Source organism: Carassius carassius, chromosome 26 (genome assembly GCF_963082965.1).
Source record: "Carassius carassius chromosome 26, fCarCar2.1, whole genome shotgun sequence".
Taxonomy (NCBI): Eukaryota; Metazoa; Chordata; class Actinopteri; order Cypriniformes; family Cyprinidae; genus Carassius; species Carassius carassius.
The window spans coordinates 16,881,955-16,900,754 of NC_081780.1; the positions used below are offsets into that span (position 1 = coordinate 16,881,955).

General features: G+C 37.2%; 1 protein-coding gene across 1 annotated transcript in view; it reads right to left on the bottom strand.

Moving 5' to 3' along the window:
* Positions 1 to 18,463, bottom strand: part of LOC132105905 (transcription initiation factor TFIID subunit 3-like) — a 44,876-nt gene extending 26,413 nt beyond the window's left edge. Inside the window, exons 1-2 of the mRNA XM_059511428.1 lie at positions 18,140 to 18,463; positions 16,416 to 16,676 (exon numbers count right to left, since the gene is read on the bottom strand). Coding sequence (XP_059367411.1) covers positions 16,416 to 16,676; positions 18,140 to 18,305 — 427 coding nt within the window. The 5' untranslated portion in view covers positions 18,306 to 18,463. The remainder of the gene's footprint in view (positions 1 to 16,415; positions 16,677 to 18,139) is intronic.
* Positions 18,464 to 18,800: the final 337 nt, after the last annotated feature.

Sequence of the window (18,800 nt, forward strand, 5' to 3'; positions counted from 1 at the left end):
CTTAAATTACGTTATTAGATAAACTGCGCAACACAGGTCAGCGAGGGGCCAGACTGTGTCTGGGAACTTTGTGTCCATGTTTGTGTGTGTATGCAAGTGTTTTCTTCAGAGGGAAACATCACAGTTATGTCATGTAGTTGAGTGCTGATCAATAAAGGAGCTGTGGACATTTCAGTGAAAATGATCTTATAACATTGAAATGATATATTAGCCAAAGACAGAGTGAACATTCGATCTGTTTTGCCTTGCCACTCATAATATGAATCCATGTGTGTTTCTGCAGGTGGTGTATTTGTGTGTATGTCAGTAGTAAAACAGAATTAGGGTCTTGGTTATGTGGAGCCAACAGTAGATAAGAAGCCTAAGATGATGAAATATAAAGCAACACATGGCCTAGACGACCTAACTCTGATCAGTGATAACACACACACACACTCACACTCGCTCTCAAGTGCTTGTGTGATTCATGATAACAGCAGAGCAACACACACGGGGCCAAACACTTTATCAACAACAGAATTACAGCATGATATAACATCTGATACAGAACTATACTCCCAATGCTGCAAAGAAAGAAAGAAAGAAAGAAAGAAAGAAAGAAAGAAAGAAAGAAAGAACGAACAAGCAGTAAAAAATGAGCGAGCCAACAAGTGAGCGAGCAAGCAAACAAACAAAAGCAAGCAGACAAGAACAAAACAAGAATTAAAAGGAAAGGAACAAAAACATGTTGGGGCAAAGACAATAATAAACGATGATGGAACAAATGAAAAAACCAACAAACAACTGAACGAAAACAAGTAGGCAAGAACAAAAACAAGAACAAAAGGAAGAACTAACAAAACAATAAACAAAGATAACATAGAATAAACACAGAATAAAAATAATATGCTATACTTATGACATGACCTTATCATGGAAAAGATCAATGGCGCCCAGTTATCAACAATTAGGCTAATTTTGCATTTTTCATTCACATTGGGTAAAAATATCTGACATTTGTCAGTTTGATAAAAAAAAAAAGTTACATCACAGCTTCAATGTGCACTTGAAATAATAATAATAATTCATTACATTTATAGAGTGCTTTTCTAGGCACTCAAAACGCTTTACAATTTTTGGCCAGAATGCCAGGATTAAAGCAAAAAATACATACAAAATTAAAGCAAGCAAACAAAACAAAACAAAAAGAAAAGAAAGAAAAGCACATGGAGCCAAAATCAATAATAAACAAACAGCAAACAAACATATGAACAAGTCAAGCTGTTAAGAATAAAAGCAAGAAAAACTGATTGTAAAAAGGCTTCACTGCAAACACCATGTTAAACATTTATTTATTTATTTATTTTTGAAGCAAGAACAAATCTTTATTTAAAAGGAAGTATGCTATACTGTTGTCATGACCTCATCATGGATATTATCACTTGCGTCCAGTTATCTAGGAATAACAGTTCGCTAATTTAGCAAAATTGTCAAACAAACAACTTTAATTAATTAATGAGTTAAACCCCCTAAAAATTAGCAGTTTAAATATACACCGAATAAGTGCACATCATCACACTGGACCAAAAGAAGGTCAAGTGCATTGCACTGTGGGATACGCTAAATCAGTATAATGCATGGAGAAAGAAACTGCATAATACACACTAAAAATGTAGCAGTATGTTAGTATAAAAGAGTCCCTCAGTGTGTCATGCTATATAAAATATGACATTTAGAAACCACTGAATCCCCAAACACAACAGTTGACATTTGCACCGCTTGACTAGGATTCACAAGCGGCTACGTCTTAGGGTATGTTTCAGCGCAAGTAGATGTGAACACCTTTATCGGATTCTCTCGCGTTTCAACTGCAGTCGATCACGTTGTGTCTGGAATGCGATGAGCTGCGGGCCGCAGAGAAAACCCAGTCAGTGATAACTGATAATGCCACGTGGGCATATTGCTGTCTGTTAGCCACATCTCTCTACATTTGTTACAAGCCAAGTAAGTAACAGGGTAATATAACAAAGCGAGATACGGAGTACGTGGATTAGGTTTCAGCGAATTCGGTGACGAATGAGGTTTGACTATTTATATCGCAGCGGTCGATGCAAGTGTGAGGGATCAGGTCCACTTAGAATGCATTTTGGCTGTAAAAATAAAGCTGAGTGAATTGTTTTACCACTAAGGGTAATTTTACTTGATTTGCCATTGTTTTTTTCCTCCCACTTCTTTATTTTGAAGACTCGTCCATCAATGGTTCAATCCAGAAGTCATTCAATTAATCCTGGACTCTCTTCTTTCTGCCCATCGCTCTAACTCTCTTTCTCTCCCAGCCTCTATCACTGCATTAATCTATGCTGTGTTTCCTTGCCTCTGCTGGTGCCATGAGGGCAAACGCTCTAGATGGAAAAACCCTGTTTGTATTCTGCAGGCTCGCCATCGGCCCCTCCGTCTTTCCCTCCTCTCCATCTTACAATCTTTCGCTCTCCATTCTCAGCGGTCTACACTGTACTCTCGCCATTTGTCTGTCTTGTTGTTCCGTTTTAAATTGCTGCTTTCCGTACAAATGGTTTCCATTAAAAAATATAAATTCAGGAAATATTTCCGGAGTTCAGGAATATGTGTTTGCTTTCGTGGGAAGTATGCACATGGCATTCTCAAACTCGTGTTCAACATTGGCAGATTTATTAAGAAATGAATAAAACATTTTTGCATGTTTAGATAAATAATTAAATATTTCTGAAATTCAAGAAAATGTTCTGCCTTGGTGCGAGGTAGCATACAGTATCCTTCTCAAATCCACATTAAAAACTGTTGGATCAAATAAAAATCAAAGCAAGAAAGATTTTGCCCATTCACAATGGCTTAGAAAAATTAACAACATTTTGAAATCACATGACCTACTGTTTCAATACTGGCAGACTGAAAAAAATGTAATAAAAATTACATTTAATAGTAAAAATAATTATGTACTTATTCATTGTTAATTGAAAAAAAAAGCACAAACAAGACACTTATCGAAAGTGAAATGGATTGACATTTCATGCTATGTCACTGTATTTATGTATTTATACATGTATTTATTAAAGGACCAGACTTCCAACTACCTGCGCATTGAAAGATAGTCGTTTTGAAATAACTACAAAAGATACACACAAACACAAAACCATACACTTGCATAAACAGAAGCACAGCTTCTGCCTGATAAAACACATAAATGCAGAGTTTCACTACCTATGCAGATAACGTGTGAAGTTACAGCCTAAGCTGCAACTCTGATAGCACAAAACCGATATGCATTATCTATCTAGCTAGCGTTCTTTCCGTCGGTGGACAAGTGTGTTTCCTGCTCCACTCCACAGCCCTGACACACCTCAGTAGAAACACCCTCTTTCTGCCCTCTGACAGATCATTTATATCACATAAACCTTAGCCAGTAATTATCTTTGGCTACAGTCTGCCAATATTCTGAATGACAGTCCTATATTGGCACAGTGAAAGTCAATACTTTGTTGAGTGCAAATTCAAAACGGACCTAATTCGACGTCAGGGTCGACCTCCCAAAAAACATCCGTCTCTAGATGTTTCTACCTGTGGCAGTTAGCATTAGAAGCTTAATGACTGCCTTATGAAGCTACCAAGTCAGGTAGCTATTTAACAACAAAAAATGCTCTAAAATTATTTTTATGTGGAGGACGCAAGAATAACGACAGGACCTGGACCTATCACTTTTAGACCTATTTCATAAGGATTACATTATGTTTGTTAATCATATAGAAGTATAGCATATACAGTCTTGGAAACTTTTCCTTGATGAACTACTTGAAATAATAGTGAATTCTGCTGATTTTACATTAGATCTTAAGGCTACGTCAGAGCGTTCCCTATCCAATCTTTCTTTCTTTCCTCGTCTCAAAAAACATCTGCGTCCACACCAAACCACAAAACGTTGTAGAATACATGCCAGACCAGTATGTGGCGCTGTAGTTCTGTAAGACTTGGACTATGTGTATAAACCTTGCACGCGGTACACAAACAAACATGGAGCAATACGTTTCTGAATTTGTTGCGATGAAGTGATGTAGCGGTGTCTGACTAGGGGCGAGACGTGGGCTGATGACGTCATCGTTTCAGAAAATATACAGATTCGCTGTCCACATGAAAACGCAAAGGCGACATTTTCAGATTTATCCACTTTCAGTCCCGGTTTTAAAAAAAATATCGGTTTCACTATCCCAAAACGCCGGATCCGCGTAATAAAATAAAATAAAAAGACATCAATGCTACAAAAAAAAAAATCTATCTCATTGTACTGTTGTGGTGGGGCCAGTCAAAAGTCAGCAGAAAAAAAAAACGCCTTACTACATATGTGCTACATTTGGTCCAAGGAGAGATGCAAACAAACATCCACATCAGGAAACCCGAAATAACAGGCAGGTGTGTCGTCTTTAGATGCTCATGATGATCATGGGGGAAAATGTCCGTCAGCAGATTTTGTAGGTCACTCATCACACAACACAAGCTTCAGGACATTGACTGTACAATCAACCTAGACGATATCTACAGTACAGTGCTAGATTATAATATATTATACAGTACATTAACACAAACGAGAATATATATAGAGTATATTTGTACTTTTCAACAATTAATTTCTATGACTTTATTACTGAATAAGACTTTCACCCACACACATCCAATTCCAATGTTTCCCATGACTGTGGAGAGCGTATCAAAACCAGAAACCTCAGAGAGATAAGATGGGTTTGAGATTACCACAGAACAGGTCAAATGAATTTTAAGTGATAGTGGAAATGACAAACAAATGCTACACTACATATATATATATAAATGAAAATGTTCCTTCTGCTTCAGTAAAAGCACCTCTTGACTTGCAGCGTGTGCAGTGATTTTCCACCCTCCTTCAGAATGCTGGTCTCATCCACCTCTTGTTTCCTATGGTGGCATTAAGTGCTTACCCAGACTCCCTCTCTGCTAGGACAATAAACACACACTAATTCCCTGGCACCGCTAAACGCTTCAGCAGCACTGTGTGTGTGTATGTGAGAGCCCAATTACTGAACACACACACGAGAACCACTGTAACACACATTTAGAGCGTAGCTCTTGATTATTAATAGTGAACTACTAGATTGCTGTGCACCGCTTAAAACAACCGTTTACGAGTATTTTTATACTGAACGTTTACATGCATAAACCGTCTTGCCTAAATCGGGAAGTGTAATTGGTTTTTAATTGACGAACCTCGTAGAAAAATCTATTTATACACATGCATTCACTTTCTGAAACCAGACACTAACATTAAACAAATTCTAACATGCACAGAAACTTAAATATTTGCCCTGACAAATATTTAACATTTCGTTTACCATTCTTTAATACGATTCATTTCCATCAGACTCGACTCAGTTTAGTTTGTTATTATTCACACTTAAAAAAAATTAAAATCTAGGATGTGTACAACTGAAATTACAAAATGAACATAGTAAATACACTTTATTAATCAATTATATAAAAAAACGCATCATCTTTGTATTGTCAGATCAATATATTTATACCCTTAAATATGTATTCAATATTAAATCACAAAAGGTTACTGGTGGCAAAGCAGCCGAAAAAAATAAATAAAAGTGTCTGCGCACATACACAAACAGTGACCCACCCATGGTGCCCTGGGACCGGGGGAAGAGGTTCTGTTGAGCCCGCGAGGCTGTCACCCTCTCTGGGGATGGATTTACATTCCTACCCCTCCCATCCACCGGACGAACCAAGCCCACTACACACAACAACAGTTAAAAGAGTTAACACACAAACACTCACTGTGGCCCCGACAAAACTACTCTGACCCCAACACACCGAGTCCTAATATCTATGTTCTTCAAAACAACTGACAAACAGTTTTCTGTTTCAGGAAACAAGAACGGGAATCTTCGGAACAGCTCAGGATGGGCCAACAACCAACTAGTTTATAAGTGAGGTTTAAATGAATTATTTCCTCTTTCTAGATCCATTCAAGTTCTGTGTGCATTAATAATTCTGTTTTGATGCTTTAAAGGGGAAACTCTCTCAGAGAAATTGTGCTTTCGTTTCAGCACAAGCAGCACACACAAATGCATCGCCTTCAAATTAAACTTGAAATAAAAGGTTATTTGGTCTATAGACATTTATATATTATAAAATGTATGTAGGTGTGTGTATATATCACTCTAAAAAAATCTTTGGTTATTTTATAACCCAAATGCTGGGTTGAGTTATTTTTTCAGTCTTTGGGTAGTTTTTGTGTTACCCAGCTTCTGGGTCAAACTGTAACAACCCAACGTTTGGGTAGTTTCAGTGTTACTCAGATCCTGGGTAGACCAACATACAGATGTGTGACCCTGGACAACAAAACCTTAAAAAAAAGGTTAAAAAAACCTGGGGTATAAACCTTAAAAAAGTCTCTAGTCTCTGGGGGTATATTTGTAGCAATAGCCAAAAAGACTTTATATGGGTCGAAATTATTGATTTTTCTTTTATGCCAAAAATCACTAGGATATTAAGTAAAGATCATGTTCCGTGAAGATATTTTGCAAATTTCCTGCCCTAAATATAACAAAACTTCATTTTTGTTAAGAAATATGCTATCAATATTTCAACATTTCTCAATATTTTGATTTTCAAATAATTGCATATTGTCCTATCATAAAAGATTATTCATTCAGCTTTCAGATGATGTATAAATCTCAATTTTGAAAAACTGACACTTAAGACTGGTTTTGTGGTCCAGGGTCGCATATACATATATACACACACATATAAAAATATATATATACATACATTATATATACTGTATATATATGTATGTATGTATATATATAGGTATATGTGTATGTGTGTGTATAACGTTATCCCTCTTTGAAAAGCTTTGATAATTTTTATTGTTGTTGAAAGAGCCCACCAACTATTCTGAGCATATGTCATTTTGCATATTCTCAACAACCAGGCTATCATATTTACAACAACAATATAGCATTTTACATGAGAACGGCCAAGAATGCTATCAAAGCCACTGCTTAGAAACACTGTACGTTAAAAGATACAGAAAGACAGGTCGAGAAGGACCCAAATATGCGTAACGCAGTAAAGCAGTTACTTTAAGGCATCACCCCACATAATTGGGAGCGCATGTGGGTGAGAATTTCGTAGGCGGTGATCGAGTGTACGAACAGCATTTTTCCTGCCAGAGTCACGGCTTGGAAGAGCCCGTCTTTCATATCACAATGCCAGAAACATACACGGTGGCCCTCAAAGCTTATCACATGACACCTACGCTAACCAGCAGGACAACGGACCAGGTCAATGCCCGCTGCACAGTCTGCATTCACATATTGTACAGTACGGTTCCATGTAAACAAACATGGCCAAAAAAAAGAGATTCCAGAGAAAACACGTGGAATATGTTTATGTGCTTTAGACAGACAGACAGCAAAAGAGAGAGATTGAGACACAGAAGGGCAGAAAGGAGAGAAGAGGTTGTCTGGTGCAAGAGTGCCATCTAAAGGAGGCAGAGGTACTGCAAGATATTTGGTGGAGTGAGGTGTTTAGTCCCAACTCAATGATAAACACAACACAGGCATAAGAGAAAACCAATTACGAACTGAAAGAAGACTAAGCTCTAAAAACTAAATATATATATTATTAAGTTTTAAAACATGAAAAGAAAATCCATGTGCACTTAGGCCTAAATAAAACAATTTCATAAAAATAAGAAAGCAAGTAAAAAAAAATACAATGCAACTATTTATGCCTACATTCATCCTGCCAGCAAAATAAATTTAAAGACGAAAAATCAGCGTTGTTTAGTTGTTAATTAGTGTTTTTATTTATTTGGGTGTAACAATTTTCTCTGATAATGAATATCTACTGTGTAATGCTAGGAAAATTTTAAAATAAATATTTTATTTATTATTTATTTGAAAGTAAAATGGACCGAATAAGGTATTGAGAAGAAAATTATAGTTTCTAGAGGCACAACAGCCAAATTAGAAGGTGGCAGCTGACGTCTTAAAAGCTTGGACAGACAAATCAAATGAAATCGAAATCTCCTTCCACTGAAAGAGCATGAAGACAGTAATGTGGGAACGATAGAACTTCATAATTACAACCTTCTCTCCTCAAATCCCCTTTCATAACTGCTTAATTTCCATCTTTAAATATATCGTAACATACCAGCGATCTTCTACTGTTAAGAGGCATGAAAGAAGTCAAAGGCAGGCCGGTGAACTGCAGCCTTGAGTCTTCATATTTATTCATGCATTTACATCCATGCATTTAGCTTATAAGTGTTGCAATTGTACACATGTATGCATGTGTGTATTTGATTATTTTAATATGCATATAGACAAATATTAGAAGTAGATAAAATAAAACTGTGACTTTTTTTGTGGATGCTTCTCACAATTTTCAACTGTTTCCCAGCTAAATAACTTTACTTTGGTGATGCATGTTAATTTAATTCTAAACGTCACTGAAGTTTTCATACATTATCAACAGAAATAAAATCCATCAGACCATTCTTACTGCTCAGACACGCTCAGGTTTTTATAAATAGCAACACAGAATTATAATATCTGGTTTATAATATTGGCCAAAGTTTCAAAACCGGTGCATCCCTATTCAAAACTGTACAGGGGAGAGAAAAAAGAAATAAAAAACTTCACATAAAACAGACAAAACAAAAATCCTGATCCCCCTGTAAAGTTTTGACTTGACTTTGGAGCCGTGATAAATCACATCATGCTGTGACATGAAACTTTAGAGAGATAAAATAAGCTCGACTTTGCTCATACCTGTATTTGAAGACTTTACACTTGCACGAGCGTTTCAGCTACGAAGAGGATCAAGTTTGGAACGAAGGACACAAAACCGGCACAGACAGAGAATGAAAAGAGAGCGGCGGCAGGACGGAAAGAATAGGACATGCTGGAAACGGGAGCGTGTGACAAAAGAATCAAACGATTCTTTGCGAGACGTACAAATGGCGTGGATTATGTGTTTTATGAAGATCTCACCGAGGCGGTCGCCGAAAACGCTTTCAAGTCGCTTAATTATAAGAGAAACCTGAGAGAATTGGAGAGTTTGGACTGGGAATAAAAGATAGGAGAGGAAATCTGTTGCACACACACACACACACACACACACGCGTTTTGTGTTAGCACACCTGGGCAGAGGAGGGTAGCACGCTCTCCAGGACTGATCCAGGGTCAGGTGACCCCTTTACTGAGCCCAATAGCCGGCTCCTGTCTGTCTGCCGTTCACACACACTCAAGACAGGCTCGCTGTACCTGGCCCAGTGCAGCAGGGAGTCATCCCAGACCTGTCAATCAGAAAGTGGCAACGAGCAAACACGGACCTCTCTGTCTCTCTCTCATCCACGCAGTGGGCTGACAGGGGGAGGTAAACGCTTGTGACAGGGGGCAGTAGGGTTGGGTTGAGCCATCTATCATAAAGCCACGACATAGTAACATAAGACCAGAGGCTTCCCTCTACACACACACACACACACACACACACACACACACAGAGCTCACTCGACAGCACCTAACAAACACATCTAAAGGGAGAGTTCGCACCAAAAAGAAAATTCTGTTCTGCTTGTGTTGATAAAATCCATATGAATTTCTTCTGTGAAGAATAAAAGGATATATTTTGCAGAATATCACAGCTGCCCTTCTGCATACAATGAAAGCAAATGAGGACTAAGGATTTCGACAAGGTTTTACGCTTACATTTCTTTATAGGAGCAAAATTGAAAAAGAAATTAAGAAAGAAAGAAAGACCTCTCCCATTAAAATGCTATATTTCCCTCCTTAAATTTATGTTGAAGTGCTTTCTTTTTCTTTTGTAAAATACAAAATCAAAAATCAAATGCAATCAAAAAACAGGGTTTGGAAAACGGATTCATTGTGTACTCGCTTTTTACTGTATATAAATTGTCAATTTTGAACACAAAAAAGTTACGGACTGCAGCTTTTACTTAAATGATTTAAATTTAAAAACTAGTAGGTGGCAACAAGTCACTGTCTTTGTCAATGAATCATCAGTTTAATTGATTTAGTCAAAATAGCTGATTCTTTCTTGAATGAAGCAGTGACCAATACACAAATTGTGATTTATTTGAAAGAAAATAGGGTAATAACCACCAGACTTGGTGTGCTAGTTTGCAGGGATGCACAATTTGGTTAAAATATTTGTGATTATAATTGCAATATAACTATATACAGTATTAATAATAATACTTATTGTTATTAAATACAATATGAAACTTTTTTTTTCCTGTAAAAAAGAATCTAAAAATAAAGAAGATACAATAAATGTAATCATTTTTAATAAAAGTAAGAATAATTGAATAATATTACATAAAATAAATATAACAACTCTATATTTGAGAATGCAAACCAAGCCACTCCCCGAGATGCTGTAAACCCTGGATCATGAGCTGCCCTAATGTAAAAGAAAACGGTGTGTACGAGGCTTAAGCCTTTCCAATTTGATAATCGTACTAAGCCATAATCATGGTTACAGACTTATAAAAGACTTATAAAGCTACAAGATAGCTTTGTTTTGTGTCAATGATGCAGAACACAATTAATTCACAATTAAATAATGTGGCAAATTTGAATATGTGGAATTGCTAAGATATAAGAGATACATTAATGCACAAAAGGTCCCTCAAACAAGGCCATGCAGGCTTTTGAAGATTTAGAAATATAGTTCTTAAGTCATATAGACTTCTTTAATTTGTGTCCTTTTAGGTGCTTAACAGCTTTGGCAAACATCCAACTTCTGTTGTATTGAAAAGGGCAGCATGAGCATTCTTCAAAACTCCTCATTTTGTGTTCTACAAAAGAAAGTTTAGCACGACTTGACGGTGAGTAAATACTGACAGAACATTCATTTTGGAGTAAGCTGTTAATTTGAGTTTTTCAAACACGAGGAAATTCTCAGAGGCTTCTCCTCTTGTCCCGCAAATACGAACTGTCCGTCAGATTTATTTGATAGCGTTTTAATTTGCTCTTTGATTTGATCTGGATGAGCAAAGTGGCCCGTTTAGTTACAGTATTTTAAAGTGGTCAACGAATGGAAAGTAAAAAAGACAAATGGATCCAACGTTGCCAAACCTCTGTACAAAGCAAGAAGGATGGACGAGAGACAAAGAGAGAGAGCGGAAGAGAGAGGAGAATAAATCTGCACTCCTCCATCGATCCCAATCCTTTCTGCTCTCATCTTATCTTTGGGTCTGAGAGAGCCAGGCAAGTTTAAACGATTCTGACCTTGTCCGACATAAATAGTCAGAAAACTACAAAGCGCAGATAGCCCTTTCTCTCCATGAGCAAAGAGGGACGAGGAAGGGAAATACATTGAGATAAGAGGAGGGGAGAGAGATAATACAGGAGTTACTACATCAGCGAGAGTGTCACAGACAGACATAAACAGCACACCGAAGCCCCTCAGTGGCCAATCTGGAACCGTTCTGCATGTTTCCATAGTAGAAAAGGCCATTCTGGATGTTAAAATTGTCTGGCCCCTTAAACAGGCTGATTTTTAGGCAGAAAAATTATTTAGGAATATAGATTTATTCTTATATTAGCATTTAGATTCTAGGGGTGCACAATAAATATCGGCCGATAATTTATTAATTCCATCAGCTGCATGATTTCATGAATACGCTGATAATGAACGTGGATTTGCGCAGCTTGTCAGTTATAGACGGCTCTTGTCAGTAACAGCTGCTCTGTGCGAAATCACGCACCTGATGGAATTAATTAATTATCGGCCAATATTTATTGTGCACCCCTAGAATCTAAATGCTAATATACGAATAAATCTATATTACTGAATAATTTTTCTGCCTAAAAATCAGCAGGTTTAAGGGCCCAGACAATCTTAACATCCAGAATGTCAGTTAACAATGGCTCTGTGTAGTAACAGCTGCTCTATGTGAAATCATGCACCTGATGGAATTTAGCACTGATTAGAGAACCAGCTTTACTGACAAAATTCACATTAATTTATCGGCCGATATTTATCGTGCACCCCTATTAGTTCTAGTTAAAAATATTTTTTTATGTATATTTCAGCTAATTAATTCTTATTAATAAATCATTTTTTGAAGATCAGTGAAAATAAGGTGGAAGACTCAAAGGTGGAAGACTAGCTTGTGAAACAGCACCATTTCAGTAAAAACAGGGTACGGCTGATCCAAGAGAGACAGGCAGAGAGAATGTGAGACAGTAATGACCATTATACTTAAAAGACCAAAGTCTTTTCATCAGGTCGGATTCTCCTGGCTACGGGAGCGTGCCCTTACCAATCAGAGCGGGCCCTGGGCCCTATTCTCTCTAAAGAAGATGTGAATGTCGCGGCGGAAGAAAAGGAGAGAAGACGGAGGCCTTTAATATTCATCCTTTTCTCTTTTTAGAGTGTAACGGCTGCACCTGACATCTACGGAAACTGTGCAAATCTCTTCATGCATTGTCAGGCTCTCCTCTAATCATTTTACGCTCTTGTGAAGCTTTGAAAAGAGCCGATAACGAAGCGAGTCAAATACAGAGCTTGCTCAATTCATAAGTTAACAGAAGCACAGCGCACGCTAGCAGAGACTGAGGTAATAATCAGCAGCCCTGGACCAGGAGACTCACAGTGTCTACGCTACGAGAGAGCAGCGTGACGCGATGCAACAAAACAAGCTCTTGATGGGATGATTGTGTTAATAAAGGAAAGGGACTAAATATAACGCTTGCAAAACTGCAACACTCACAGTCTATGATGCATACAGTATATGCAATCCAACATAACTAGCAGCTTCCACAATAGCCAACAAAACTAACACTGATGAATGCATGTAATGCGACAAAATTAGCGGTGCCCGTTAATATCAACAAAGCTGTCTAATGCATGCAACGCGAAAAACTAGCAGTGCCTGTTAATATCAACAAAGCTGATATGATGAATTCATGGCATGCAATATAATGCAATGCAAAAAAAGTAGCATCTGTTATTTTCAAAGCTGCAAGTATGTAATGGGACAAAACTAGAAGCCTTTACTATCAACAAAGCTATCTTTATTGAAAGCATGAAATGCAACAAAACTAGCAATGTCTGTTTAAATCAATAAAACTGTTTATGACTACACTGTAAAAAAAAGACTGGGAATTTAAGTGTAAAAGACTGTAAAAATGCTAAAGTAAAAACCTGTTAAAAGGTTAGCGGGAGGTTCCCCAAACATATATCATGAAAACTGTACTGGACATTCTAAGTAATTTTACGATAGCATACCATTTTGGGAAGTGAAAAAGAATGTATAATTTACAGGGTTTTTTTTGTTAAAATAACTTTGCTATTAGTTTGTTTACATTGGGGTTGTATATTACATCTCATGTTGTTAAATGAATGTTTATTGCATTATTTCAGTTCCATGTGTGTTACCATGATGGTGTTTAGTGGCTGTGTGAATGACACTGTGCAGCTTTTATATTTGTTAATATTTAAAATCTGCTTGTGATGGGCTTTGGTTCATCATGTGACTTTCTTGTCACTACCTGCTTTTGGTGGATATCAGTGTATTACAAAGGTACAAGACAGATTTCACTAGTTCAATAGGTTGGTGTCATTATATCAGTTAATGAAATTGTGGTATTTAAATATAAATGTGAAATTGTCAAAAAAAAATGTTTACAGTGTATGCATGCAAACCCAGCAGCAACTTTTATAATCAACAGAGCTGTATATGCTGTATATAAACTAGCAGCTCCTGTGCAAATTAAAGATGTCTTGTAATAAAATGCATTGCAATGCAATAAAAACTAGAAGCTACCATTATAACAAAGAAATACTGACTAGACTTTAAGTGCCATGTGCAGTGCAATAAAACATAGAAGCTGCCTACAAAGCAAGCATTGCAACATTTTAATTTTGTTGTACTGCACAATTAAAGTATTTATTTATTTTTTTATTTATTTTTTTTAAAATGAGAAAAGGTGTGAATCCAAAGACAGCAGATTGTTGCAACTTCCCACTATTTTTGCATGCTTCATGTTAACTTTCCACTAACGAAAGCACGGCAAAACAATCATATATATGATGGGTAAACCATACACGAGAATGTGAAAAACTGCATTTATACAAACAGATTCTTTTAAGTAAATCTCAGTTTCACGACAAGCAATGAGCAATGGTGCATCCTGTTGTTTGGTTGCTTATTTTGTGGGGTCATGCTGGGTAGGCCAGCCCATCCTCAATCTCACTAGTCTAAATAACTGTTCCACAAAGTTTTATATTCAGCATGCACAAGTCTTGACTTGACTCACATTGTAGTATAGCATATATGCTGTTAGAATAGACAGACAACTTGTGCAGATAATTATCGAGTAGTTTCTGGTGGTAAGGACACTGAATCTACCACCTCAACTGCGTAACACCAAGAGGACCATGTTCCTATGCCACACATTTGGATCAGCGTGTGGCTCAAAAGCGCAGTCTGTTCACGTAGCTTTTTTTGCAGCTGTAAATTTCCAGAGCAGTCCTCTTAATCTTGTTTTCTCTCTGCATAGACGAAGAGACTTTATCAGGCTGTGTGATCACTGGTAATTTCAGTGTACAGATGCAATCGCGCTCTCTCTACCTCCCATTACCTTCTTCCCTCAGGACTGAACAACAATACGCTCCCACACAATAGATATAAACAAGAGCCTGTTGACTGGGAGCAAACCCACCTATGCAGCAAAAACAACAACAACTCTGGCGAATCTGAAATCGACAGATTATGATGACAAATTATTTGAATCACTGATGAAAAAAAACACACATTTCCATTGTTGTGCATTTTGATCTCAGTGTCTATCAATGTTTAACTGTTTGTACTTTACGTAACTGTGGTCACATAGCGCCAACCTGTGGCTAAACATGCTACTGCAGAAGTCAATCGCACTAGAATAGAAATAATGAATATTTAACTGGTTTCCTTAAAAACCTATTTTGTTCATTTAAGCTTAACGTAAAATAAGACAAATGTCAGACGAAACACTTAGATTCTGAGTTGAAGAACTGAAGTTAAGAAATAAAAAATAAAGCTAAATAGAAATATAAAAAAATATATAAATGATCAAATAATATACATTTATATATATATGAATATAAAACTGACTCAGACTTAAACTAAAAAGAAAACTGAACCTATAAATGCTAATTCAAAATATAAGTAATAGTATATCATTAATACTGGTTGATAAGGATTTGCTAAAAGGTGTTCTGGCACAAATAATGCAACATGTCAGCATTATTATAAGAGGTTTATTCAAATCACTGACCCTTACCATGAGCTGAAATAAAAATGAGTTAGCACTAAAAATACAAACCCCACAAAAATCCATTAATGTTGGTAACACTCAAACACACAGCGGGGCTCCGTAACCTTTGTGGTTTGGAGAGAAAGACATACAGTACATATTATATATAACAGAAGAATGTACTGTATGTTTAAACTTTTGTCTGTTTTGCCTATAAGAGCACATGTAGATTTGTGGCATGAGTGTGTTCGGGTGTAATACGGCCTCCGACTGATCTATGAGGAAGAAACAGGAGACAAAAAGAGGAACAAATGGAAATGAAGGAGAGGGAGAAAAAGAGACCCTGAATCTTTCTTCTGGCAGAGGGGCATCCAGCTGAGCGCTGGCTCCAAGCCCAGTTAGACCCCTGCCCTGGCTGGATTCTCTCTCTCTCTCTCTCTCTCACACACACACACACACTCACCTGGGATGTCTGCCATCCGGGCCGGACCTCCGCCAGCTTCTCACACACACATGGCTGGAAGCCTACAGCCCGCCGACTTCCTGTTTCACACACACACCGACACCCACAAACACACCTCACAGCCAGAGAGCTTCCTGTCCGAACCCCAAACAACCCTGATCATGTCCGCCCCTCCACCACCCACTGGCACCGCCTCCGCTGTGTGTGATGAGAAGGCCAATGTGTGTTTGTGTGTGGGAGATATGAGCCGGATGGGCTGAGAGTGAAGGACTGCAGCACTGAGGGATCATGGGATACCTAGGATCCTGTGTGCACCACTGTACGGGACAGAACTCAATATGGGCACAAAGCAGAGCTCTGCGTTAGCAGCGCAAGGTTGTGGGTTCAATTCCCAGTGAACACGTGTTAGGTAAAAAATGTATAGCCTGAATGCACTGTAAGTCGCTTTGGATAAAAGCATCTGCTAAATGCAGAAATTTAATTTCTAACATGTGTTCCCTGGGAATCGAACCCACAACCTTGCGATGCTAATGCAATGCTCTACCACTGAGCCACAGGAACCAATAAATGACTTGTTGCTTGCATATGTTTGGTTCTGGCTCTGTATCGATGGTGATCCATACCTTCCAGCAGTGAGATGAGCGGAGGGAAGTAGTCTGGGATGTAGTCTCTCCTCTCGCCCCTCAGGGCTTCGCGGGCGTCCGTTTCAAAGCCAGCAGCAGGAAACTGCAGAACGCTGCTCTTGCTGATGGGAAACTGAGGGATAGTTTGTGGGAAGCCAACAGGCTCCATGTTATTTACATAGTCCTCGAGTTCAGATATACTGACACCCAAAAGTCCAAAAGCCTGGTCCACATCAGTCAATCCAGGGTCTGTACATCCATCTGAAAAAAAAGAGAGAGACATTATGCTTTGCAAAATATGGAATTAATGTGTATTCAGCAACCTAATATACCAAGTAATAAATAAATGATCATATTTAAGCCTAAAATATTTAAAGAAAGAAAAAAAAAACTAAGCAAGAAATTACCTCAGAAAATGTAAAACATGTGGTTATTATACTAACTAAATAAACAAACAACTAATTAAATAAAATAAATACCTTCTGGCTGTGTCATAATGTTATTAGTCACATCTCAAAAACGAATGCCTTCATGTGAAAACCAAGTTTTCAAAACATTTCTACATATGCATGCAAACAAAACAAACTTTCAAAACAAACATTCACACAAACTTATAAACATGGCCATTGGCCAATCAAAAACACAAAAACAGCAAAACACGCCGCGATGAGCAATGTTTTGAAGACTCTCACTTTGACAACAAGCAGCTTTATTACTAAATGAATAAATACAAGAAATTGTATATGTTTTGAATCAGTGTTATTATGGTTACATTTAAAAAAAAAAAAAAAAAAAAAGCTTAAACTAAAATAAATAAAAAAAACATTTTATTTCAAGTTTTTTTTTCTCAATTTCTTAACGTCTAATTTTCATTTGGTTTAATTTTAAATAAAAATTTACTTAAAATTAATTAAAAAGACTATTTAAAACACTAATAAAATGACACAAACAACATTACTAAAACTTAGGACTTCGAGAAACTACTAATTATACTAAACACACACACACACACATATATGTATATATATATATATATATATATAACTTATTTAAGATATTGATAAAACTATAATAGTTTGTCAATGATAATAAAACAACAAAACAAAAATTTATAAAAATATTCCAAACATTTATATAAAAAAACAACAACAACGCCACATAAATGAGCAATGTTTTGCAAACTCTCACTTTCACAGAAAAGAAAAAAAATATAGTTGCTTTGTTACACATATAATAAAAAGTGTATCTGTTTTGAAAGTTTATTACTGTTAACTAAAAAAGGTACTTAATAAAGAATAAAACAATAAAATAACCGTAAATTGTGTATATATATATATATATATATATATATTCACTCTTCATTTTAAGCAACATACAGTTTGTTTATCAATTTGTTTATCAAAAGTTGATATCTGTTAAAGCCTCAATAGTCAGCTAACAGTTCTGCTGTCAAAGCATACAGAGAAGATCGATGGCTAGCGTCCAAACTAACGTTTAAAACAACGTGTTAGGAAGTCAAAGAAACAGACTAAATGTAATTCGTTAAGAACATTTTAACGCAATAACAGTAAATTCCCCATTTGTGGAGCTAGTTAGCTTAGCATGCAAACAACAGTAGTAGTGGGCGGGGCTTAACAACAAACACACTGTCTACGGTGTTCGCTAACACACTCCAGGCCAGTCACACGACTCCAAGCGTCAGGAAGAAGTGATGATCGACTCACAGAGCTCGGAGTACCGGTGGCAGCTCCAGGCCAGCTGCTGCAGGTATCTCTCCAGCACATCGGACAGCAGATCACAGGCGCTCAGCTGCACCGCGTCCCAGCCCACCGCCTGACACACCTGCGCCACGGACACGCGCAGTAGCGAACGCGCGTAACTCTCACACATGTCTCTGCTCCCAAAGGCCTGCTCTCACGGCGCCAGGAAAGGATGGGCTGTGTTTTGCTCATTCACTTGAATAGGGACATTGGCGCTTCCACAGGAGCCGCCATCTTTACCTACCGAGCGAAACATCGCGGAGCAATCGATTGCGCATGCGCAGAGGAGCGGACGATTAGCGCTTGCTCGATTAGACCACCTGCATGTGTAAGTTAGTGTGTAAAGCCTTGAATTGTTTATACAAACAATTGTTTAAAATATAGTTTTTGTTTTTCTCTGTTTTCGAATAACCTTTATATTAGATAATACGCCAGTAATCAAAAGGCTACGACTGAAAATTACAGTTTCTTCCAATCTTTCATTTATATGAACCGATTCAGTGGTTCTTTTATGATATATCACATGATCACATTATCCATGATAATCTCATATTAAAAGCAAACATGAGATTGTTGCATGGAGTATTTTCTCCTCTTGTATAGTATACATTTTATTATATTATAT